The sequence below is a fragment of the Lissotriton helveticus genome, chromosome 1_1 (genome assembly GCF_964261635.1).
Source record: "Lissotriton helveticus chromosome 1_1, aLisHel1.1, whole genome shotgun sequence".
In the NCBI taxonomy this organism is placed as follows: Eukaryota; Metazoa; Chordata; class Amphibia; order Caudata; family Salamandridae; genus Lissotriton; species Lissotriton helveticus.
This window is the reverse complement of record NC_136057.1, coordinates 1633273136-1633297884: the sequence shown is the minus strand read 5'-3', so window position 1 is coordinate 1633297884 and position 24749 is coordinate 1633273136. Positions and strand designations below refer to the sequence as shown.

At 43.2% G+C, this 24749-nt stretch overlaps 1 protein-coding gene across 4 annotated transcripts in view; it reads left to right on the top strand.

The window, feature by feature from the left end:
* LOC144829437 (uridylate-specific endoribonuclease-like) overlaps positions 1 to 24749 on the top strand; it is a 270796-nt gene that overhangs the window by 70254 nt on the left and 175793 nt on the right. For all 4 annotated transcript variants that reach the window (XM_078688592.1, XM_078688602.1, XM_078688610.1 and 1 more), the window contains exon 2: positions 22421 to 22540. In XM_078688592.1, coding sequence (XP_078544718.1) covers positions 22421 to 22540 — 120 coding nt within the window. The remainder of the gene's footprint in view (positions 1 to 22420; positions 22541 to 24749) is intronic.

Below are 24749 nucleotides of genomic sequence, written 5' to 3'. Positions count from 1 at the left end.
GCAGTCCCTCAAGCAGAGTTACTGTCACTGTAATAGATTTGCAGCACTTTAGGTGAGGTTGCAGTCTCTCAAGGGCACTAGGTCAATCCATAAGACATTATCATAGTTATAAAGGATGACAGTGGTATTATGAGAGATTGACCACTCACAAAGCAGGAAGAAGGCCTGTGGAGGTTTCATGGCCTTAACGCCTGGGCATGATCACTTCTTTGTTTCCTTCCATTGTCACTTCTTATTGTCGCAACTCTGTACAAAAAAAGACTTCCGTTTACTACACAAACAATCAAACAATGAGGACCCATCAAGATGCTCATCAAAGGTGCCTCTAAAAGTTCTGTATATGGAGCCCACTCCAAGCTAAGATCATAGATTATGAGGGAGCAAAGCCTTAAAAAAGGGGTGTTTCAAATAAGCTGGTATGTGCTCACCGCTCTAAAGAGCCGACATAACCACTGGAAATCTTCAAATGTTTAATAAACCCAGCCCCTCAAACAGCCTTTTTCATAAAAACCCCACATCACTTCACACAGATTTCCGTAAAAGCTGCTAGAGAAATCAAACCCACTAACATTGACTTAAGCCTTCATATAGTCTCCTTACTTACCCACACAGATGTAACAGGCCTTAATGTTGTCGCTACAGGTCCTCTACACTACACATTTACTAAAGCTTCTACAGCTCCTCACTTGACCACTGAGGTTCTACAACTTCAGATTTTGTTATCTACACTGGCATATTCACTTTTTCCAGAATCCTTCACATTGGGGCCACAGTCTTCAAAGGCACCACTTCCTCACAGACACCCTTGACCCACGTCACAGTTTCCACAAGTGCAGTCTTTCACATAGTCTAAATGGTATGGTTGGGGGAGCGGGTATACAGATTAGGCGTGCTGTTCAGAGACAATTGACTCCACAAGGGCATGCTTTGAAGTTTGACATGATTCTTACTTGTGGCCTGCAAGTGGGCTGGCTCCACTTTTATGCAATCAAACAGCACAATTGAAAAGATCATAAAGGACCTATATAAGGCAAGATAAGTAGAGATCAAGGCCCAGCCAGTTTCAAGAGTCTTGATCAATAAAGATAAGGATTCCTGTGAAGATTTATTGTTGTAGTTCTATCTCAATGGGAATTTGAGGGAAGTTGGAATCAATTCGTCCTTTAAAAAAGAAGCAATCAAATTGTAAAAAAGTCTAAAAGAATCAGGAAAAGGGTGTGGTAGCACAACCATTCCGTGCCTGCCTGTGGGTTAGCAATAGTAGGTCTTTAGGCACCTGGACAAAGCACTATTTGAACTACATAGGACAAAGGTCGCACATGCTGCTCTTCCACACTGAGATACATACTTGCAACACAACCAGTCTTAAAAAATCAGAGTGGGACATGTAAATATAATAAACTATAGGTGGAAATAGACAAAAATAACAATTATATCCAAGCCAGTACATCCACCACCCAGATTAACCTTCTATTATTCGTCCCATTTAATCTCCTTATGTGTCTCGCTCAACATCTAGATTCCAATATCTGGAAAGAGGAGGAATTTTAAAAACATACATGAGTATCTTTAGCCTTTCCTTTTAGTCCATTGGGCTGTAAGTCATTGAACTACATCATTAACACAAATTCAGAAATTCTAAGCCAATGCCCCTTCTAAAATGGTCGCTAAATTCTATTTAAGTTTTGACCAAAGTGATTGAAAATATATCCATCCAGTCACCAGCTGATCTAATCACCGATTATAAACAAACATATTCTGAAATTTGAAATAAACACTTTCACCTATCAAAAAAGCCAGAATTGCTGCCTTTTACTGATCCTTTTAATAATGTAGACAACGTGACGCTGGCAACCTATTTGAGGTATGTTGTGCACTAAAGGGTGGAGATGAATGGGGTTCCATCTGTTAGCAGACATAGTTTAAGGCTCAGAGGGCATAGCAAACTGCTGATTATAGCTTAATGTTTGGAAACATAGGCCTCGATCAAGAGTAGAACTATAACTAAATGAGAAACAAATCTGTCCAACATCTCACCCCAGTTTCCCACAATTATGAGGTTTAGTCCATGGAAAAAGTAATAACAATGAGAACCAGGAACTACTGTGTCAAAATCCACAGATTTTCACTAATTATTAGGAATATTCTACTCGCATCTTATGCCTGCCCTAAGTTGTGGTATGAGAAATTGGGTTGTTGGTTGACTGGGGCATGAGCCCTGGACCAGTAGCAACCACAATCCTTATCAGGGTGAGGCACAAGCCAACACCAAATTAACCTGTGCTGAGCACTAACAGAGCAGTCAGGCTTAACTTAGAAGCAATGTGTAAAGTACTTGTGCAACACTTCAAACAGTAATAAAGTGAAAACACCACACAAAAAAGATCCCACTTCATGTTAGAAAATTAGAACTTTTTTTAGTAAATAAAACAAGACCAAAATCATCATAGAGGCTGCCAGTGATGAAGGATATGGGTGCCTGCGCCTAGAATGTGTTGCGCATTGGTGATTCCAAAGGCGATATAGGCTGTGGAGGTGATGCAAATCTTTGTGACGGTTCTAATCCACATAACAGCGGTGATGCAATGATTCTGCTCTGGGTTGCGCCACGCAGCAGAGGAAATGCATCCGTTGAGCTAGATTTACTGAGTCTAGCAAAGTACATGAAACCTACTTCAAAGAGTCCAGGACTGGGCTGGCATTACTTAGCAGGATACACTCACAGGTAGCAGGGTCCAGGTGTAGATGAAAGGTTGTTTGGAAGCCTGTTATGTCCCGGAGGCCAGACAAATAGCCTTTGGAATCTCTCTGAGTTCAAGAGATACTGATCGAGTCCTCACCCAGGCAAGAGGGCAGCAGTGCCTTCAGAGCAGCAGTCCAGCAGAGTGGCAATCCTTGTATCAGCAAAGCAGTCCTCCTTCTTGGTAGAGTATCAACAGATAGAGAATTGTACGGAAAAGTTGGTGTCTAGGGTCCTCTCTTTATACCCTGGTGCCCTGGTTCTAGAAGGTGGGAAAAGCTTCCAGATAGTGACTTTGAAGACCATGGAATCTCCTGCCTCCTCTGCTGTGTTTCCAAGCTGGCTGCAGTAACAATGCAGAGTCATTAGAACTTTTGTAGGGAAGGCTGAGCATAGGCTGTTCAGTTTTGAGTGGAGTTGTGCTCAGCTCCAACTCCACCCTGCCAGCAGATGGCTCATCAAGGCATACCTAACCCCTCTATTGAGTATTGTCTGGGAGGAAGTCACAATGTCTAACGGTCCGGTGCTTCCAGTCATGTGACCAAGGATAGGCTACAGGCACAAAAGGGCTATGGGCAGATAAATGCCAACTTTCTAAAAGTAGCATTTCCGAAATTTTAATTTAAAATCTGACTTTACCATAAGTTAGGATTTTAAATGTAATTTCCAGAAACACCAAACATGAAATGGTTACCTGGTCCAATTTTGAAATTACACATATGATGTGATGAGGTAACTCCAAGGTTATCCTAAGGGAGAAGTAGGCCTCACAAACGAATTTGGGAGTTTTTAACTACCAGGTCATGTAAAACTTTAAGGTTCATGTCCGACCTTTTAATTGCACTGCACCCTGCCCTTTGGGCTACCTAGGGCCTACCTTAGCGGTAACTTATATGTAATAAAACGGCAGTTTAAGGCTTGGCAAGAGGGGTTTAAATGATATGACACCTTGCCAGTCTAAAACTGCAATGACAGACCTGGGACATGTTTACAGTGCCACTCAAGTGGGTAGCACAATATGTGATAAATGTTTGTGTATTTTTCGTGTGGTTCAAATCATTGAAAATGCTTAGGCCGGGGTCCTTGGCTTTCAGTAATGACTCAGTGGGCATCTCTGGATTCTAATATTGGTTCAGTGGGGGGTCCCCAGGTTCCAGGAATAATTAAGTGAGGGTCAACAGAAGTCAAAATGTTAAGAAACTCTGCACTAAATGGAAGGTCTTCAAATTATTAATCCCATCAAAAGAGAATACTAGGAACACTAGGACAAGTTCAAGGAGCTAATTTGAAATTGTAAGTTAGTGTCCCTAATTACACAAAGATCCTGATCTCATTTAAATAATTTCTTTAAGGATCAAGAGTTTCTGGATACATGAGCCTGATCTAAAAGCCTGACCATCAACTTATGGTGCCAGAAAGTCCCTGAAAAAAACATATCCGATATTAAAATTGCCAGCAATTGAGGTTAGAAATTGACATGCACTTGTCATTAGAGCAAGTAGTATTGTTTGCAATGGAAATGCATCCACTAAATCCCCAGCAGCAGTCAAAAATCCCACTAAACATTCACAATTTACATACCACAAAACACTGAGAAGTTATGTTGCTACTTAGAATGTGGAGTAAGGGTTAGTGTTTGAGGACGTCTGTGAGCAGAGCCTGCATTTGCAGTGGGTAGGTGCACTCAGTGTGTGTGAGAATCTTCAAACATGTAATAATAACTAGTTTCTTTGTTGTTCTTCATTCTGCTACTGTGTTGTTTGGACATGCAGCATATGATAGGTGTTTCTGTTAAACAATGTACGAAATCAGAAGGCAAATCTTTCCAGGAGTCAAACTTGTGAATCTATACCATAGCAAATTGTGAGCTTCGAGTATTTAACTCGACAGGTCAGATTTCATGTTAATAATGGGGGGTTCATAGTAAGAACAGATTGGGCACAACAATGGAGTGCTGTGCAGACTGCTTAAGCTCACAGATCGGCATTACTGCAACTACTGATGAGCATCGAGAGTTCTAAAAGATACTTCAATACAGAAGAGACCCCTAGTTCTTGATCTAGGAGATAATAGAGTTTTTCATGTAAAATGTGTGTTGCCATTACTGGCATCTCACTGTTGGGCAGTGCTTTGTAAAATTTTCACTACACAAGTCACATCTTTATAAATATTTACAGATGCGTCATGCCATTGCCATGTTCAAAATCGGCTCATGCACCGTGTTGCATATAGGGTGGTTATTAGTAGTGGTAAATATGCATAGATCATTGGCAATAAAGCCACTAGCATGGTCTAGGGCTCAGTAAATTATGCCCATGCAGAATCCTTGGTAGCTTGGCTGTGAGCAGGCAGGCTTAACTTAGGAGACAGGTATGTAAAGCATTTAAAAATACCAATTTAGTAAATAATTTAGACACAACACACAATAAAAACCCCACACCAATTTATAAAAAGATTACATTTATATATCTTTAAAATAAGACTAACATGACAAATAGGCAATGTAGGGAACCGGAGATGTGAATGTTACAAAAATTACCACTTTATAGTGCTTAAATGCCTGTAGCACCACTCCGGGACATCTGGTTGCCCTTGACCGGGACAAAGTCAAAGTTTCGGGCTGACCGCGATGGAGCCCTGCTCAGATACTCCCGCGATATCCCTCACTCAAAATTTTACCTTCAGACCTGAAAAAGTTTCTAGAGCTTTTTCTGCCAGGGTCCCTCGATGCTCCTCACCAGGTTGGATTCGGTGAGGGTTTGCCGGTTTGCTTTTCAGGGAGTTCCTGGTCAAACTCTGGAAGTCGCGCCTCTAGAGCATTTCAGCGGGACAGACCGGGATTCCTGGCCAGATCGTGGTTGAAGGTGGCCAACTTGACTTTTGTGGCTGTACGAATCCCCTTATGGAGCTTTTTACCAAGGTTGTTCCAAACTTCTCTACATTTCTGGAAATTCTTCATGAAGTTCCGCTTGAGGGTCCAAAGTGTCCAAAACTCAATCCAAGGGTCTGTAAGCTCCAAGATGGTCATTGAAAGGTTGGGGCCACAATTCCCACATTGCACCTGGACAAAACCTTTACAAATCCACTGGATGCACTCCAGGCAGGGGCTTATTGGTGGTGATGGTTGAGGTGAGCTCTGTTAACCTGTAGCTTACAGGATGTCCACTCTTTAAATCCTTTTGAGACAAGGTACATCCACTGGACTGTAGTTTCAGATAATACAGGAGGAGTAGTCAGTCAGATTGTAGGGCTTGGTGGTGCAAATCAAGGTTCCAGTTTGGCAGTTTTTCTTATCTCTTAGTTTCAAGCAGCAGATCTGAGAGGCTCTGCTACTCTCACATATGTATTCAGTGTTTCTGGGGTCAGGCAGGAGAGCATTCATGTCCAATGAGGTGCAGGGCAACACCCCAGAGCATGATCCCCTCCTCCAAAGTGTGGCATACTCTTCCACCAGAAAGTGCTGTTCCTCCCAAACTCAGTATGGCTGAAATCTCAGCAGAGGAGCAAGAACTGGCTAAACCAACCTCCAGTATGGCTCATTTCCATAGCTCACCTCTCCCTAACATATAAGCCTGGCTGGGTCAGAGGAATGGGGGATAGATGGACCTGGCATTCCCTGCCTATCCTATTTCTTCTTTGAAGCGTCATGCTTTGTGACCCCTCCCCTTGCTCTGGCATTCCTATGTAGCAGAGCTCTCTCCACCATATAGCCTTTCCCTAGTTGAACCCCTTATCGCATTCATCAAAGCAGCCCGGATAATCCTGTTAACTCTGACCAATCAGGGAAGACTGCAGGAAGGCTGAATTTTGGCTCACAGACAAGAAATTCTTAGAATTTCTTTCCTGTACAATGTAGGATAAGTTCAGCAATTGCATATTGCTGTATTTATCAATACCATCCTCCTAAGACCTTGAATGATATCTGTTTTCAATTCCTAGCAATATTTATGTGTTTAGAAACTATTGCAATGTAATCCTGTGGGACTAGATATCTACAATGTGGAACATGAAATGTACAATATCTCCACCAGGGCATATGAAAAAACTTTTATAAAGGCCATGGCCTATAGTTACATGACCCCCACCCCTGGGAAGCCTAGGGAAGACTTTAATGGACATGATTATGCAAAAATAGTATAGATCCTAACTCCACAGTTCTCCTAGCACCAAATTCGATTTTGCGAGGCACTTTACTGCAAAGTGGGAAGTGAAATGTGCAATTTCTCTAGTCCCAGGGCATATTAAACATATTTTATAAGGACCCTGCTTATAATTACATGACCCCCACCCCTGGGATACCCAGGGGAGACTCTGGGGATACCCAATCTGTAAATAAAATAATGTGGATTATCACTTTTTAAGTGCCCCTACAGCCAAAGTCGAGATTGGGCACAATTTACATTTAAAAGCAGTGTTGCAACACAGGGCTGATTTTAAAATCACCTCAGGCTCTCAGCAGTGCACATATGCATGTGCAACAATGACTGCTGGCCTGCCCTATTATATGCTAGGGACTTAAAGGTAGTTTGATTCCCCCTGCCCTACTACCTACTGGGGACTTATGGGGTAGGTCTTGCCCATTACAGGCGTACCCTGCAAATGGTGTACCCTAATGAATGTGTGTGTTTTCAACATAGCAATGACCCTAGGCCTGGTTAGACAGTGCCCACAGTGGCGGTGCATCCATTGGGGGCGTTGCTGCGTCGCCCCACTAATTCCACAGCAGAAATCGTTCTACTTCTGACGCTAATTGCAGCAATCAGGACTCCTGATTGGAATTAGTGTCAGAAGTAGAACATGGATGCCGAAGGGAGTGGGGCTGTGACAGCACTCTCAGCCGTTTAGTCACAGCGCACTAGTGCGCATGTTCGTTTTTGGGCTGATCCTTTTTACGATCAGCCCAAACATGCACACTAGCCTTCACCTTAAGAGACCGTGGGTTGATTAATGCGCAGCCCCTGGTCTCCTAATGGGCAGGGAGTATCCCTGCCCTCAGCGAATCCTGACGCTACTGAAGCAGCGTCTGGATTGTCTGAAAGTGGTTGCCAGCCACTCTCACAGAAGACGTTGAAGGCGCCAATGCACCAGACCCTGGGCCAGGATCAGACAGCAGAGGCGGCACGGATCCGCTCAGTCAGGTAAGTTTTTAAAAAAAACGTTATTTTTACCCCCCCCACCCCCACGCGACCCACCCCACAAGTATTGCGCCTGTGACACTGTTGTCAGTACACGCACATATACACGTACATCCTAACACCTTGCTGAACATTATTGGAGGTTCTAAATGTTAGCATCACTGCATCACTGCCACATATTTCAATTTAACCTACACACAGATACCTTTGGACACCACAATGAAACAGAATAATTAGAAAGATGGATCGCAGTGTCTCTTTATATGTGTTCTGTTTCGTAAAATCTTTAACACCTGTCAGTAGAAGAAGGTGCATTAAATGTAGGGTTTTGAAGTACGCAGTATTCAAACACGTTTATTCTGTTTGTGTAATTAACATTTAGAAGCAGATACATTTCGAACAGAAATAGCACATACAGTAGGAGCGGAGAGGAAGTCTCACTGAGAGAAATGTATAGCTTGAAAATAAATGTTTATCAGTAGTAGAGGTTGGATTGGACGCCTCATCACAAAACAGGGAACGGGTGATTACATTTGCGCTAACGTTGAAAATACAGTTATGAGTAAAAGTAGAATATCCGTGTGTCCACTTAGGGCGAACAAAGCGATACCCTTTTGTATCGCTTTGTTCGCCCTAAGTGTGGCAGGGTATGCTCAGACGTGAGTCCCTTGCTCACTTGGCCACTGGATTCAAGATAGCCTGGCTGATGAGGATTATGAATCCGAAACCGGTCCCACGTTGCTTGTTTCCGGTCCATGGAAGACATGGCTTGGCAGTTCGGGCTGGACTGTTCCCATGAGGCACAGGGTCAGACTGATTTGCATATAGCCATGTCTGAAATGGGGTGGCAGAGTGGGCTAAAAAATGGTGATGGATTAAACCCAGATCAGTTGACTGGGGGTGAGTGTTTGATTTGCTCAAGCGCTCCGTCCATCATCCCCTTTTGTATCGCGGTGACAGCGCAAAATACAATCTTTCTTTTCCATTTAACGCCAGCATTGAGGGCTGGGAGACAGTTTCAGACTCCAGTGGCCTGTGTGTCTTTTTTATGCGGTTTAGTGCAGTATGAGGCTTTGCTTTGTAACCTAAATTAACATACGCTCTGTAGAATCAACCGCCCTGTAGGTATTTGAGAGATGATTCTTTGGTTATGTTTAACAAACCTGTAGTGAACTAAAGCTTTGTGTTGCGTTTGTATTTGCTTCAATCTTAGTCTTTTTTCTATCAAGGTAAAATAAAGCTGGGAGTCTTAGTGAAAACGCTGGTGCGCACTTCCTGTAACAGCGTCCAAGTCCTTTGCGTGAACTTTTCTTCAATATAGATCATGGCTGCTTGACATGGCACCCTTGTGATTAAATTGCTTCCCTTCCCTTCACTCATCAGAAATATTAGTATGTGACTCTAAGCACCATGAAAGCCTTTACATCTGTGGCCGTAAGTGTTTTTAAATGTTGAGTGGGACCATATGGTGTAATTTTTTTTTTTATCACACGCGCAAAGAGAGTACACCTTCTAACTTATAAGGCATAATTTGTCAAGGATAGCAGAAAGAAGGGGGTTCCCCAGAGGGTTTTGATGATATGGGCAGGCAGTGGGGGAGAAACAACTTGGAAAGAAAACAAAAGAACAACCCTGCCCTTGATATATTAAGGTCCCCTATGGGATCCAATTAATGCTAGTGGAGTAGTGTATCTAGGAGTCAAGGCTGCACAGAATATGAGGCAAGTCAATGTACATATACATCAGGAAGGTCTAGGCTTTTTAGTATATATACTATTTATTAGTTTATTTTGATTTTACGTATCATTTGTCAAGGATGCCTTACTTACACTTCTTACATGCACTTATCCTACAATGATGCTGCCGACACCCGCTAATATGGCAGGGACCATGCCGCTTTTGTGCTGTGTTCATCCTGCTCACTGTCTAGCTGCACTGCACGTGACCTGCTACAAGTGCTCCTGTGTTACACATACCACGGTCCAGCCCACCTGAACTGTAATCATCACATGTTCCCTCAGGTTAAGATACATGGGGTCTCATACTCTCTGAGTTTCCATGTGCCCCACTCGTCTCTTGCTTTCTTTCCAATTGTTCTCTCTTTCTGACTTCCCTTTCCTTAATCAAGCTGTGATGCGAAATTTATTTGGTTTTGCTGTTTTTTGCCATTACTCGTAATCCTAGCGTTTTCCATGCAAAGCACATGTCTGTGGGTTTACACCTGAGTGGTCTGCAGTCGGGGTGACCTCAGACCAGCTCTGACCCAGTTGAAGCAGGTGTTCCATTTTCCTTATGGTTGTGTTGCACAGGGGTGGTGGGTATTGCCACCTATGGTTTAAACAAGGGAGGGTTTATGTAAGTTTTGGATTGTCTCTGTGGAGCGCATCACAGGTCCTATGACTGTCCTCCTAGTACATGTATCCCATTGTGTGTGGTCTGGCCGGATAGGATTTAGTTATTCTCACGGGTTATCAGCATCAAACTAGCCCATAGCCCATTGGTTTTCATGGCGTCATTTGAGTGGGGGGTTTATTTATGCTAGTGAGTTGCCTTGATGATGTATGCAGTTGCATGTGTGCATCCCCCTGCAGATTAATTCTGATGTAATGTGGTATTCCTTTTAGGTGTGCACGCTCCCTTCCTCAGGAGAGGGACTCTTCCTAGACCCCAGGTTTGTCCATTGAACTTGTTCACATTGCTAACTGGTGGTAGAACCAAAGCAGTCTTGCTTAATACCCAAGCCTCCTTCAGGAGTTAGACTTGCTTGGCAACCCAGAAATTCTCTGAAATAATGTATGAGATTTTTTTTATAAATGCCTAGAAGAACTGATTTTTTAGTCCATTTATCACAGAAATAGTGCTGAAAATCGCACCAAAAAGTTGCCAATTAAAAAAAAATTCTTCACGGGGAGAGAACACCCCCCAACCCTCCTGATTTCCATCAGGCTTGCTCGCTACGTGTGCTCGCATACGTTGGGTTGTTCTGCCGCACCAGTTGCAAATTCGACCAGCCGCCACTGAGCGCCTAAGGACAGTCCGATTCAATTACCACCAGTACTAGTCAGCAAAAAATGGGGATACACAGGGAACACAGGATGACTTTGCAACACTCCCTTCCAGACTTTGTTCCTTTGGAAGCTAAATTAAGCAGGGGCAACCTGAGGCCAAGTACATGTTGCAGATGTATTGTTAATTTCCCTGGCCATTTTCTACGCCTCAAGTCCCTATAGGCTGGGGACCTCAGGTCCCTAGATGAGAACAATTAGTGAATCGCTCTTACGGCATCATATGAACTTCCCATATCTGCCTTATTCAAAGTAAATATCTTCACCGGGTGTATTGCAGACCTTATTGATTATGAAAGATCGGAAGAACCCCCTGCCAGACTATTTTAGATGCAAGTTGCAAATCAATGACTTTCTGCATGTGACATGGAGTTGTAGGATCATTCAACAAATAATGGTCCAGGAACTCCAGAATACTGTTAATAGTACTTTGCTGGAATACAAATATTTCCCCCAATGTGGCGCTTCTGGGTGTTATGGAGGAAGAAGGATACATTTCAAAATGTGCCCTCAAAATTGGGTTTAGTTGGCAATCTTTGTTCTTTGCACAGTTTGTGAAGATCGTTCATTTCCCAAAGCGTATCTCTCAAGATAGTGTTTTCTACAAAAGAATACATTTTTGCAAGAATATTTTTTGCAAACTCTTTCACAAGAAATTTCTGCCGCCAGAGTTTTTCCTTCCACAAACCTACACTTAAAGGTATTTTTGTAACCTTGAAAACTGTGTGACGTTCAGCAACATTGCGAAGTTTGTTTTAAAAAAATCAAGTTGTCGAGGCAGAAAGCCCGTCGCAATATATAACAGTTCATTAGTGCAAACTAGCCCACTGTGTGACCTGTGAACTATTACTACTCTGGCATGGCTTACAAGCATGTCTCTTGCATAATTACAGACATGAGTGATAACCTGAATGGAATGACCATGAGGATGCTGGGCTACATAATCTCTCCAGAACACATTGCTTTACAACCTGCATTGCAGGATTTCAAAAAGTGCGGGCCTGTCCTCTCGCGAGACCTTTCCCTACTAAGCATGCAGAGCCCACATAACCGGCTCGTTCATTACTGGCATTAGGGATTGTATAACCTCAGCAGGAAATATGTTGCAGGCTTTTCAATTTTCATAGCTTTTCCCTGGAGTGAAGGAGAGCGCGTATAACCACCTAATAAATCACGGCCTTTACAGTTTCCATAACGCGTCAGGACATATATATGGTGTGTGAAATGGAATAACAGCTTTATGACAGACAGACAGAGACGTTTTAGAGCATGGGCAAAGTGGGCTCTGGCAGAAGGCCCCAGGCTTTTAGCCCCCCCCCCATAGAGCCAGCTCTGTTCTGCAGAGTCTTGCCCTGATGACTTTGAATAATTCTTAAACAGATTGTTTTAAATACCATTTCCCTAAATCTATGTTTAATGTGGGTGATGTGTGAGAGTGGATTACAGACATTTTGCAGAGAAATGTTGTGTTTATGTATCATGAAAAACAGGACATTATATATGAAAAATGGGAGGGCATCACAAAGATTATTTGCGGTAATATTAGTGAACTGCTGCTGTGTTGCAATAATGAAAACACACCTCACTGTCCCTGAATATTTCATGTTAACATATTTAGAATTAGGACCTGTCCGTGAGCGGGCAAAAGGGGGCATGAAATAGCTGAAATTGGATCATAAATTAAAGGTTGCTCCAAAATGAGGCCCTCAAAAATACGTTTGGCCCAGGGCCCCCGAAATCCTTAAGGTGTTCCTGCAGACAGCATGAGTGTGGGACAGACAGCATGACAAACTGCATGCCATACAGTACTATTTGCGCGATACCTGTGTAAAACAGCTTGACAGTCTTAACCAAATATTAATGATAAAAAAATCTAAATGTCTCCCGGAATAGCATGCTACCCATCTGCAAATCGCTCCAAACCCTGGCATGGGTAGAGCACGCTAAATCAATACCACTACAACACAATTCAATGTGCATAGGATTGGTCCTCTGTTTCAATGCTGGTGATTTAACTGAAAGAAAAAAAATGCATACGTCTTAACATGCTATGCATTGTTTTGGTATCCTTTCCCTTTAGCATCCATGTCCTCTCACTAAGCATTATTATTCCCTAGATTTGTGTGTCAAAATTTAATTATTCTTTGGAAATTAACTACATTTATGAATTTTACATTAAACCATTGGAGAATGCGAGAGACATTTTCACCTTGAACCAGTCATTTTTCTGAAGTTTTGTTTGAATTTTGAATACAAGATATGTCTTGACCTTAAATTTTCATGTGAGGAACTGCCAAGTTAACTTCAAGGAATTTCGCATAATTTCATTTTATTTTCGTTACATTTATCAAAATTTCACGAACATGCTTTTGTGCAAACCTATTTAATCACCTCTTCTACCTGCACTCATCTACTAAATACAATGAATGCAAATGCAATTTCTTTACATAGTGGTTGTCCTAAAACTATGGCAATGGCTCTGCTTTACTGGACCAAAGGCGGACATTCATGTTTTAAGACTATACACCTCCAAATCTCTTGTACTAATGTTGTCAGATTATATTTCAGAGCCCTGGCAAATTTTGGGGAATACGGGGAGTGTCACAGACCACTGACATCCAAATAGAGTTAAAAAGGCCACTTTTATTGAAACAGGTGCACATCACAAGTAAAAGTTCTTGGCCTGATGCCATACAAAACTACAACCTTACTATACAAAATTTTTCTATGTTAAACTACCTCCACCCCTAAAAGCCCCCCCCCCACAACAGTTTGAACCTGTGAATTACTACTTCCTCTTAGGCTGCTCATCATACACTGTGACCTTTTAACTTTCAACTTTTAACCTTTACAACTAATAACTTGTAACTTACCTAACTTACTAATTAACCATAAAGTGTATACCTCCTCCAGGTATGACCTTGTCTACCTGTTCCCTTACAGCCTGGGTTGCCTCTGTCAACAACGAATATACTTTGCTAAAACATGCCAACTTGACTACCAACCCCCACCCAGAAAAAGGGGGCCTAACCTCTTTTTTTGCTCCCCCAGACCTAATGCACCTTCAGAGACTTTGCAAGGACATCATGAATTTGTAACAAATGCAGCTCCATCCCAAAGTAATAAAGAGGAACACAAACACCCCTAAAAATCCAACTGCGTCATATTTTAAGTCAGGATGCTCATTTATGCCTATCCCTTTGTCTCTGCAAAAAAACGTTATGTCTCTATTAACTTTTTTTCCTTGGCATCGCTATTGCCACCGGCTTCAGAGACCCACACCATTCCCTGAGGGGATAAACTCATTCCACCTAAAGTGAAACCCTGCCCATTGTCGTAAAATCACCTGCAAGTCCTCCTTCATGGCCTTATGCAAAACACCCCTTTTTTCATGACTAGATCATTCTCACCAAGTTGCAATAGCAAAATATCTGGACATCATTCCCCCATCAACAACCTGTTCAAAGAGGGTATCAGTTCCTGCCACTGCAATCCCCCTCTACCATACCATCATATTTGAAAGCAATGAGGGGCAGTTCCCAAATTGCCCTTGAGTCTGCTCTGCTTTGTTTGCTTTTAAGCCCATTTACAAACTGAATGCTCAACTGTCCAAAGAGACAAACCAGCAACCTACAGACTGAACCAGAATAACAACATAAAATTGAGAAAAAACGAAATGTCTTAGCGAACCCCCTCCCTGACCTGCACCTATCACTGAAAGATGTTTGATGTCTATTTTCCCAGACCAATAATAGTCGCCCTGCTCCATCCCCGCTTTCCTGCTTCAGTGGCCATGCCTATGCGAAAAGAATGCGTCCCAAAACCTTAAGCGTCAGCAGCCTCATCTGAAATACAGACAAAAGTTGAAAACCCACCACTCGTGTACTATTACTGTGATGAAAAAACAAACGCACTGCATTCACTGTGTGACTCTTCTTGCGAGAAAGAGAAAGAGACCCACTTCTCAGGGCAAAAATTTAAACTGGGTACCTGTGTAACAACATAGTACTTCCAAGGCTACTTTGATCTATCTTAGATTTATGAATCTGTAAGCCGGCTGCACATGGAACGACTTCCTCTCACATAACCCCCCTAATTGCCCTACGCCCCAATAATTCAGACACTCGAAATACCCCAAAAACATCCAGTCATAAGGGTAGAGAACACCTTTTTATGCTCACTAGGGCACATCACAGATAAAGAACTCATAACCTCTAAGTGGATTCTCTAGTCCAGCTCTCCAAAGTCCTCATCCCCACCTCACCGTCCGTTGGGGAAAATCCACACAAATGCCTCCTAGTTTTCCAGCAATAATTACTCTAGAATGTCCCTTTTGCATGAGACTCTGATTTTCTGACTGGTTTTAGTACCGAGACGGCTCTATTGGAGGTGGCAGAGTTGGTGAGAATGTCGGTGGATTCAGGATCTTCAGCGATGCTGGTGCTCCTAGATCTATCCACAGCATTCAATATGGTGGACCATCAAATTCTGGCACAGAGACTCCAGTCAGCTGGAATCGGGGGAGTGGTACTCACTTGGCTGAAGTCGGAACCTAAACAACTATGGTGTGGCGTATCTCATGGGTCAGCTCTGAGCCCGCTTCTTTTTAATATATATCTGGCCTGCTGTTTACACTCATATCCAACTGGGTTGTTAAGGCGATATCTTTTGCCGACGATACCCAGCTGGTATTTTCCTTTAAAGACCAGTCGGAGGACATTTTTAAGACTTTTAAGGGATGTCTGAAAGACATCGCCCAGTGGATGAAAAACAACATACTCAAACTTCATGCAGAGACAACTGAAGTGCTGTTCTTCGGCAAAGATGTACCACCAGCAGCTGATATCTGGTGGCCAACTGAAATGGGCCCGCCTCCCACTCCAGCAACTACGGCAAAAAACCTAGGAGTGAAGTGGGAGGCAGATCTTTTCTTTACAGCACAAAATATGGCAGATGACAGCCTCTTGTTTCAGCAAACTGAGAAACCTGATTTTTTTTTTATATTTGCTGCCAGAGGACTACCGTAGAGTCATAGTCCATGCCACTGAGACATCTAGGCTGGACTATGCAAACGGCCTGTACTTGGGCCTGCCGGTGTACCTAGTCAGAAGACTGTATATGGTACAAAATGCGGCTGCGGGATTGATTAGACGTGTGCCATTTCGCCATCATATCTCTCTGCATATTAAACAGCTTCACTGGTTACCGGTAGTAAGAAGGATCAAATTTAAGGCTTTAACTTTGGTATTTCGGGCATTACATGGTAAATGTCCTAGTTACCTTACATTGTGGCTGTGTCGATATAAACAGAGCCGCTCTTTGGGATCCAATTTTCAAAGCTTGCTATGTATTCCACGCTTTGCCAAAGCTCGCTTAGGAGGTAGATCCTTCTCGATGGGGACTAGTAAGCTTTGGAACAAATAATATCCGCCAAATTAAACCAGAGCCACTATTCAGAAAATCTTTAAAAACGTGGCTTTTAGCTTAGGATATTGATAGTGTGGTCTGTATTCTTGTTATCCTTGCGTGCCGCCTACTGTTATAGCACCGGGACACCTCTGTTTGAGGTAGCTGTTTGCTCTTTACAAATGTCAGTATTAGGATCAGCTGCAAAATAAACTGTACCACATCCTTAGTCCATGACCATTCCTCCTTTCTCCTTTGCTCACTGCTAGTCAGAAACTGTCCCAAAGCCTGACCGTATGTCTTCCATGTCGACAACGCCAGCGACCCTACCACCAGCTCAAGCCTCCTTTTCTGCATAACAATCATAATTCCCATGGTGTTCTGGCTCTGATTCTGTTTTTTTCTGAGGCCAGCCCATGGAACCTCTCCCTCTGTGAATGAGACAAAGCCTCTGAGAAATCAGTGTCCACCCCTGGCACATGACATGCTCTGAACATGATGTAAAATCTCAAGCAGTTCTACACAAAAACCCACAACAATTTCAGCCCCTGAGCATTCCATGCAGACTTCTGATTAATGACATGCACCACCTCCATGTTATCCATGAAAAATAAACTCCATGAAAAATAAACGTTCTTGTGCCAACTTATCTCCCCAAAGTACAACTGCACTACAAGTCGGAAAAATTCCCAAAATGTTATGCTCCACACTCCGCATTTCCAATCGCTGGGCCTTTCCTCTGCACTCCAATGTCATTGTCCATAATGTCCAAAACCAATACCTCCCGATGTGTCTGAGTAACTTTGCGCATTCTACTCAAATTCTGACATTGCCACTAATGGAACCCCATTAAAAAACTCCAAAAAAGAAACTCCACTTCCCCAAAAGTTCCTTGGTCCCAGAAGAATTTATGACACGGTGATGAGGCAACGGTATATCTGACAATGATAGCCCCAATCTCCTGCAAAATGTCCAGCTCGCACCACCCTAAATGTGAAATTTAGATGTTCCAGCAAAATGTTCACCTCCTTGACAGAAACTTGTGCTTAATCAGAATTGTGTCAAATAGCAATTGGATTGTTAGCTTTTCCTCCATCGGTAACCGGGCCTCCATGGCCACAGAATCAATCTCAATGGCCAGGAATGACAGCACCGTGCTGGTCCAACTGTCTTCTCTGGTGCCAAAAGTACACCAAGGTCACCCATGAACTCCTTAAAACTGTCCAGCATCCTCTAGCAGTCCACGGAACCCAGGCTTCCCCCTGAAGAAAAAGTAATCAAGGTAGTGGCCACCTGCATATGCCCGATAGATACTCTGTGAGAAGACCCATTGGAGAAATGTACAAACGTACTCAAACAAGGCGTATGATATAGAGCAACCCATTGAGAGTGCCTTATCGACGTACCAATTGCCCTCAAATTGAATACAAAGCATCTCAAAGTCCTCAGGAAGCACCAGGAGCAAACGAAAAACGGACATAAATTATCTTGTGCCATGAGTGCACCCTGTCTATTCTGTCAAATATGGACATTGCCCCATCACTGAAGAATACGTTGCGGAAGCCTCTTCCTCTGGGATGAAAAAGTTAACCAAGCTACACTTAGGCCAGAACAAATGATGGCTAAGCTGGTACTGGCCTTTTGATTTCGTGGGAACCACCCCAATCAGAGATACATTCAAGTGTGGCATTTGCAAATCACTGAAAAGACCAGCCATTCTCCCCTACTGAATCTGTTTGAGCAGTTTCTCTTGAACCACATGTTTTGCATCACTGACTGATTTAAAATTGTCTGCCCATCTCCTTCATCCCGGATCTCTGTACCCTAAACAGAAACCATCTTTAAACCCTTCCCTCGCTCATTTAGCGTCATGTTTGTTAACATACACCGACAGCCAACATTGTAGCTGTTCAAGCTTGATGGGCATACAACATTTTTCTCCAGGTTCTTGCTCCCCACCCCCCTTCTAAACCCAGATGTCTGATTGTGGTGCTGTGTCCCTGCAGCGCCTGCTGCTGTTGCCACTACCCGGCTGAATCACTGGGCTGGCTGCTTATGCCATAAGAGTTGGTAGGGGGGTGCTCTCCGGCACATTTGAACATTTGTGCCGAAACCTACAGAATTCCTGGGTGCACATTCCTTTATTAAAGTCCCAGCCGGCACCAGTGGGACCTTCCTGAACCTTTGCGAGAGTTTCCACAGCTCCCTGGGTGGGGCTACCTTAAAAGGGCCAATATACAATAGGTAAACCACTGGCAATAAAGGTAATCTTACTAAATTTTGAGGGGCCCATTGTGTGATGCCAAAGGTCAGCAACAACCTCCACCCACTGTACCACAAGATCCACTGCCATGCGGGCCCAAAACTCATTGATGTACTGCATTCCAGTCATAACCCTCCCATAATTAATTGGGCCTTCGGTATAGGGTCCATATGTTGAAAGATTGCCCATTCTTCGTGGCTCCGTCCTCAACTATGACTTGGTTCATCCCTGCCAACTGCTATATCTGATACACAACAACCCCAGCGCAGCCACATTGCAGCCCCAGCGTGCAACTCCATCGCATCCACATGCACTAATACCAATGCTGCCGCCTTGATTTGCATCTGGACTACTTAACTGGTGCCGAGACCAGTGCCTGTTCAAGAACCTTCTGTTTGGCCCCCGGTCGCTACTTGTCATGCCCTCCACAGCTGTCCTGACGCCGCTGCCCTTCCAAGTTACTCTGAAAAACATCAATAAAATGGCAATGAGTGTTCAACCCCCCACGCATAGTCTCCCCACAGTTCCACCAGTGGTCCTCCTCCCTTTTTTAACTCATCCTCAACCAGTTCCTCTTCCTCTAGTCTCTCCTCATAATCGTAACCTCTAATGCATCGCACATCTTATAGCTTGTGACAGCATTTGTCGCCTGTCAAAACCTTCCAACTCCTCTGCTGTTGCGGAATGCCATGTCCTGTGCAATGGCCCTGCTGCCTAGGTGCACCACCGAGGCTGTTCTGAGCCTTCTTGTGGCAGTGATCTTGACATCCCTTGCCACCATCGAACTTGCTGTAATGGGCCCAGCCTTCTCTTCCTCTCAGTGAATTGGAGCCGCGTGGGACTCCCCAAAGTCTGCTACACCATGACCCGATCACCCTGTAAAAAAGATTAAAGGCCTGGTGTGTTGGGTACTACCTGCCACCTGACCAAACTGATCCCCGCATCGATCTCCCAACGCTCCTGAACTGTTCCTACCACTCATCCGAACGCGCCTGGGCATCTTCCCTTGTCCCCAAAATAAACAGTATCTGGACCCCGCCAGGACCCAGGCCAATAAGCCTTCCTTTTCCTGGGAAAGAGGAGTCCAACGACCCCCTTTGTCCCATAACCCAACCGTCCTCCTGTTCAATCAACCCTGATGTCTCCCTTCCTACTGCCTGATTTTACCTGCCCATCTTCTGTGCTCAATTCCTTCCCAGCAAGCACCTACCTCTGCACCCTCATCCATACCCACCTCTACCCGCTGAACGGTTAAAAAGGAGAGGGACCTGCACCTGCTGTCTGCCCCAGTTCCTCTTTCCTCTCTGATGTGGATCTGGAATTCATCCGCCTCCCACCCCCACCCTCACATCCTGTGACTCCGAACCTATCGGTACCGCCTAGCCATTATCCCATTTCAGAAGGAGCAGTTGCACAGGAGCAGCTCCCCCGACCATGCACCCACTTGGATGATATCCCCGACAACTTCCCAAATCCCAGTGGCATCCCGCCTGCCCACACCTACATGCTGTACCAATGGAGCAGACCACGTGGGCTCAAGCTCCGCCCGCAGCCTGCCATACATTTTCCTGGAGCCGCCCACCTAACTTTTGAGCTTACCCTTTCTCTCTGCTGAACTGCCTTTACAAGGAGGGTCCTGCATGGCGGCGAACCAGTCAAAACAGCTGCTGCGCCCCCTGTGCCCACCCTCCTCCCCGGGCAACCATCAGGAGCCCCAAGCTGTTCGACGAGGCCACTTTTAAATTGGATATTATGGATGGCAATGATTATAGGAAACAAGGCAAAAATACCAGCACAAAAAGTTGAAACGAGGAACAACAACAAAACACTCTGGTCAAAAACGCTTTCCTATACCTATGACCAGCCAACGTGTATGCCACAAAATGGCGACTGGTTGGACAAAATGTGGGTCATATATATATATACCTTGGGCTATAAAATAGCCAAACTAGCACAAAGGGGAGGAGCCATCACCTGTACTGGTTCAATTCCCCAAAGAAACCTGGGGGCAGACCTCCCTATGATCGGTTGCCACTCCCCCCCCCCCCACCCTCATCCTCAGGCCCCACACATGGTCTCTTCATGACAAACCAGCTGTAATGCAAGCAAAAAAACACGTTTGCGCTATAAAGTATGTGAAAAGCCAATTTCTGATTGCAGTTATTTATGTCTATATTTATCTAAAATGAATGGTAATCTGTGAGTATTCATTTGGTATTTGCTACTTACCTTTAGTGTATAATATTCAATCTATTATTATTATTTATTTTTTTTTATTACAAATGAACTCAAACTAGAAATGTAAAATCAACAGTTAGCTTTTGTAAAACAGTGAAAACAGAAAATTGCAAACTGTAGCCCACACCAGGCTACAAAGATTAGCCCCAGCAGCCACTGGGAATGCTTTAAGTTCAGTGCTGTCCTCAGCCTCGAGTGGCAGTGATAAACAAGGAAAAGGCACTTCTCCACAGCCTCTCATTGTGTATTCTCCCCACTGCCAGATGTCCCACCTCTTTGCATGGGGCTTCAAGCAGCGGTTGGGAAATCCTAGTGCGAGGCTGCCCAATGGTAGGGAATACCTGTTTATATTCCTAAACAGCAGCCAGAATGTTTCTAGCTTTCATGGTGGACTGCCTTTTCTTCTCACCTTTTTAAAATTAAAGAAATCTTTGCCAACACGCACTTCACGATGCTTGTGAAGTTTTTTGTTTTTTTAGATAAGCATGTTTACACAACTTTATGTTCATGTACCTCTCTACAAATCAAACTCAGCTCCAGATTTCAGCAACTTCTCTTCCCATGTCTGTTTGGATGGTGCAGTATATGATTTTATCGGCCAGAGCTTAATCCTCGTTAAGCAACCTCTTGCAAGTAAAATGAAAACAATCCGAGATATACCACAGGTACTTCACTCGAGAGATAGTTTTACCAACGACCTATTTTTATACATAGTTAACAATAATGTTCTGATAAAAAATGCACGTGCACCAAAGCCGCAATGAAAGATTTATTTTAGCAAAGAGAACCACCTTTATACATTTACAATCTTTGAAATTAAGGTTGCTGAAGTTGAAAAACTTAATTTACTCAAACTCAGGTTTATATTTTTGCACTTCAACGTCATTAAGATTGCAAAGTATTTTAAAAGCTGCTAATAAAATAGCCTAAAAGGGGTTTTTTTAAGAAGAAAAACACAGGAAAATCTATGGTTTGCAGGAAAATGTTTGCACAAAACAATTGCAGTTAAATTTAACCGAGGTGAAGGCGAACAAAGTACACACACTTCAAAACATTTCGAAGTGCAAAAGTTGTGATTTTGTTACCAAAACGTATTATATTTCGTCATCCCTATCTAAGTCAGAGGCATTGATGAGGAGGAGGAGGGTCAAAAAGAAGAGTAGTGCGATGATTTATTAGATTTTGTATTTTTTCTTGTTCTAGCTTATTTTTTAAATAGTAATAATCAAGATTAGCTCACTCACTGAATTGTCTCTCCCCAGACACCACTTGTTTTTTTTGTATTCTGATACACTAGCCCTTTTAACACGTAGGAGCCTTTAAAATTCTTCTCGAGGAAATTGAGCATGAAAAGTAATCCCTCTAAAAATTGCAAGCCTTGTCTGTAATATTATGTGTTACATTTGATCCTGCACTCAGAGAATTACGGATCCCTCGCTGACATCTGGTCCTTGTTTTGGCAATAACTCTGCGATGGGTGTGCGCGTCTCCTCAAACTTCGTCTGTTCCAGTCATCTATAATGACCTCTGTGTTATGAAGAGTTACCTACCTTCTGATTTTTTCGGGCCACAGGTTGTAAGGACTCCTGCAAGAACAGATGTGGGAAGAAAGAGGACAAGTCCTTCAACTGTCAGTGCAACAACCAGTGTGAGCGCTTCGGAGACTGCTGCGGAGATTACAATAAATGTTTGTGTAAGTATTAAGTTAAGGTGTGGACCTCACAGGTCTGTATAAGATACACGCAAGGCGAAAGAATTGCACATTTTGGCAACATAAGTAAATAATGGGCTGCAGTTTCCCTTCTGAAAGATAAACAGATTTAATTATGGAGGTCCCAAGCTGAGTATTAAGGACTATCTGATAATTAATATATTGCTTCATAAAACTGACCACTCCTTAAGATCCCTTGCCTTTTGTTTTTTAATATGATCCGAATAAATCTCTGCATCGTTAGCAGCTGCTTCAGGCCCTCAACACATGAAAGAGTGTCATAGAAGTCTCTCTTTGCCAGCAGACCCCAAGATTTACAGGTGTATAGTAGTAGTATTTTTGTATTGTCCACCACAGAGCTTGTCAATTACACTGATCTTTGACTGCTCTTGACTTACAGGCCAAGTGCTGATGAGGGTTTCAATGATAGTAGTTGGTGAGACTGTTACTGGTTGCTCCTCGATCCTAATTTGTAGCACTTGTAGGACCAGTGCGAGGATTTCCAGTGCCCCAACTAAATGGACGTTGAGGTGTCCTCAATCCAGCAAATTTAGGCTCCACTTCAGCTTCCACATGTAGTATGGTACCAGTCTGCAGTTTGGGTTCTACACAGCTGACTTATATTACCTTGCTGTATAACCAGCCAAGAGTCTTCAAATTTGTCAGCTATGTCACAGCATCCCTCCTTTCAGCAGCCTTTACTCACCGACCTTTCAGTCCGAATTTGCTGTAGGCTGAAAGAGATTCAGTCCAACAACTGCAACGGAATCTGGGCTAAACGTTAAAAATAGAAGAGGAAAAAGTAAGTCACCAACTTGTAAATCAAAAACTTGCTGAGAATGGAAGGATTACCGACCCCCTAACTTTACCTTGGGCAAAGATTGCAATCTTCTCCCACCATGCCACCAGCATGCAGAAAAAAGTTTTAACTTCACCCACCCAACATTTGAGATAACACAATTAGATTGGATGCCCTTACAAATGTTTGTCGCTATGCCAGGAGAAGGGCTTGTAAAATGGGACTTTACCTAGCATAAAAAATGCTTACACTAGCCCAGCATCTCTGAAAGTGGACCTAGCAATAAGAAGTCTCAAGGAAATGCCATCTCTCAACTGCAGAAAACAGAAAGTCTTGCTTAGATGTGAAAAAACCGTCACTTCCTATTAATTATGTACTCCTGATGTATTGATAACACCTTCTAGTAGGGAATTAGCATGTTGAGCTGGTGCCTTGTTTTGTGTTGTGCTATGATGTTCAATAATAAGTTATTCTATATGTGTTCTTCATAACACACATATGCCATTTTTAAGCACTGCATAGGACAGGTGCTACTTCTACTCAAGGTCATGGTTCCTTGTTGGCTTTCATACGTGTTATCAGTAGAACACCACAGATATCCCTGATGAATGGAAGTTCACTGTCAACTGTCTAAGAATGGTCTGTAGTTGCATACATGCATGGAAGGGATGAAAGTGTGAGGACCAGTCTTACAAACAAATGGATTATTGAGTTCGTATGTGTCTTTTTGAGGACAGAAGAGGTGGAATGTGGTGTTAATTACAACATAATTCTAGAATAGGTTTGAGGACCTACTGACACTTGCAGCTGCTTCTGACAACAGTGGTCTTCTGTTTAGTACTGACATTACAGATTGAATGATTTTATGTACTCCACACAGCCTGGTGCACCACAGAAAAGAAACCTTTATTCAATAGTTGAGGCTATTAAAGACCTTTACATCTGACCTTTAGGGTGGGTGTGACTCTGTGTACTGGTCTATTTCTCGGGCACATTTTGGGGAAGCAGATAGAACATAGGTTCTTTTCCATATGTAAAAGGTTGCTTTTATTCTGGGAGCAATACGCATTTATTAAAGATGATAGGTTTTAAACATTCCTGCTTCCTCCCCCTGCCCTGACAGCAATACCATGAGTGAATTAAAGGGCAAGTCACTTGATATGCGTACCTTTTAATATGTGGCCTATATCCTTATATGGAGCAACATTATTATCTATTGAATTAAACACAAGGGGCCACATGTCGCAACCAATTTTGCATTCACAAACAGTGCTAATCGGTAATTTTGCACATTTGCATATGCAAAATATTCTTTCAAGATGTGTGAATGGCTTTGTAGCTGCAATTTTAGGTAATTGCAAAAAATTACGATTACCGAAAACTGCGACTACA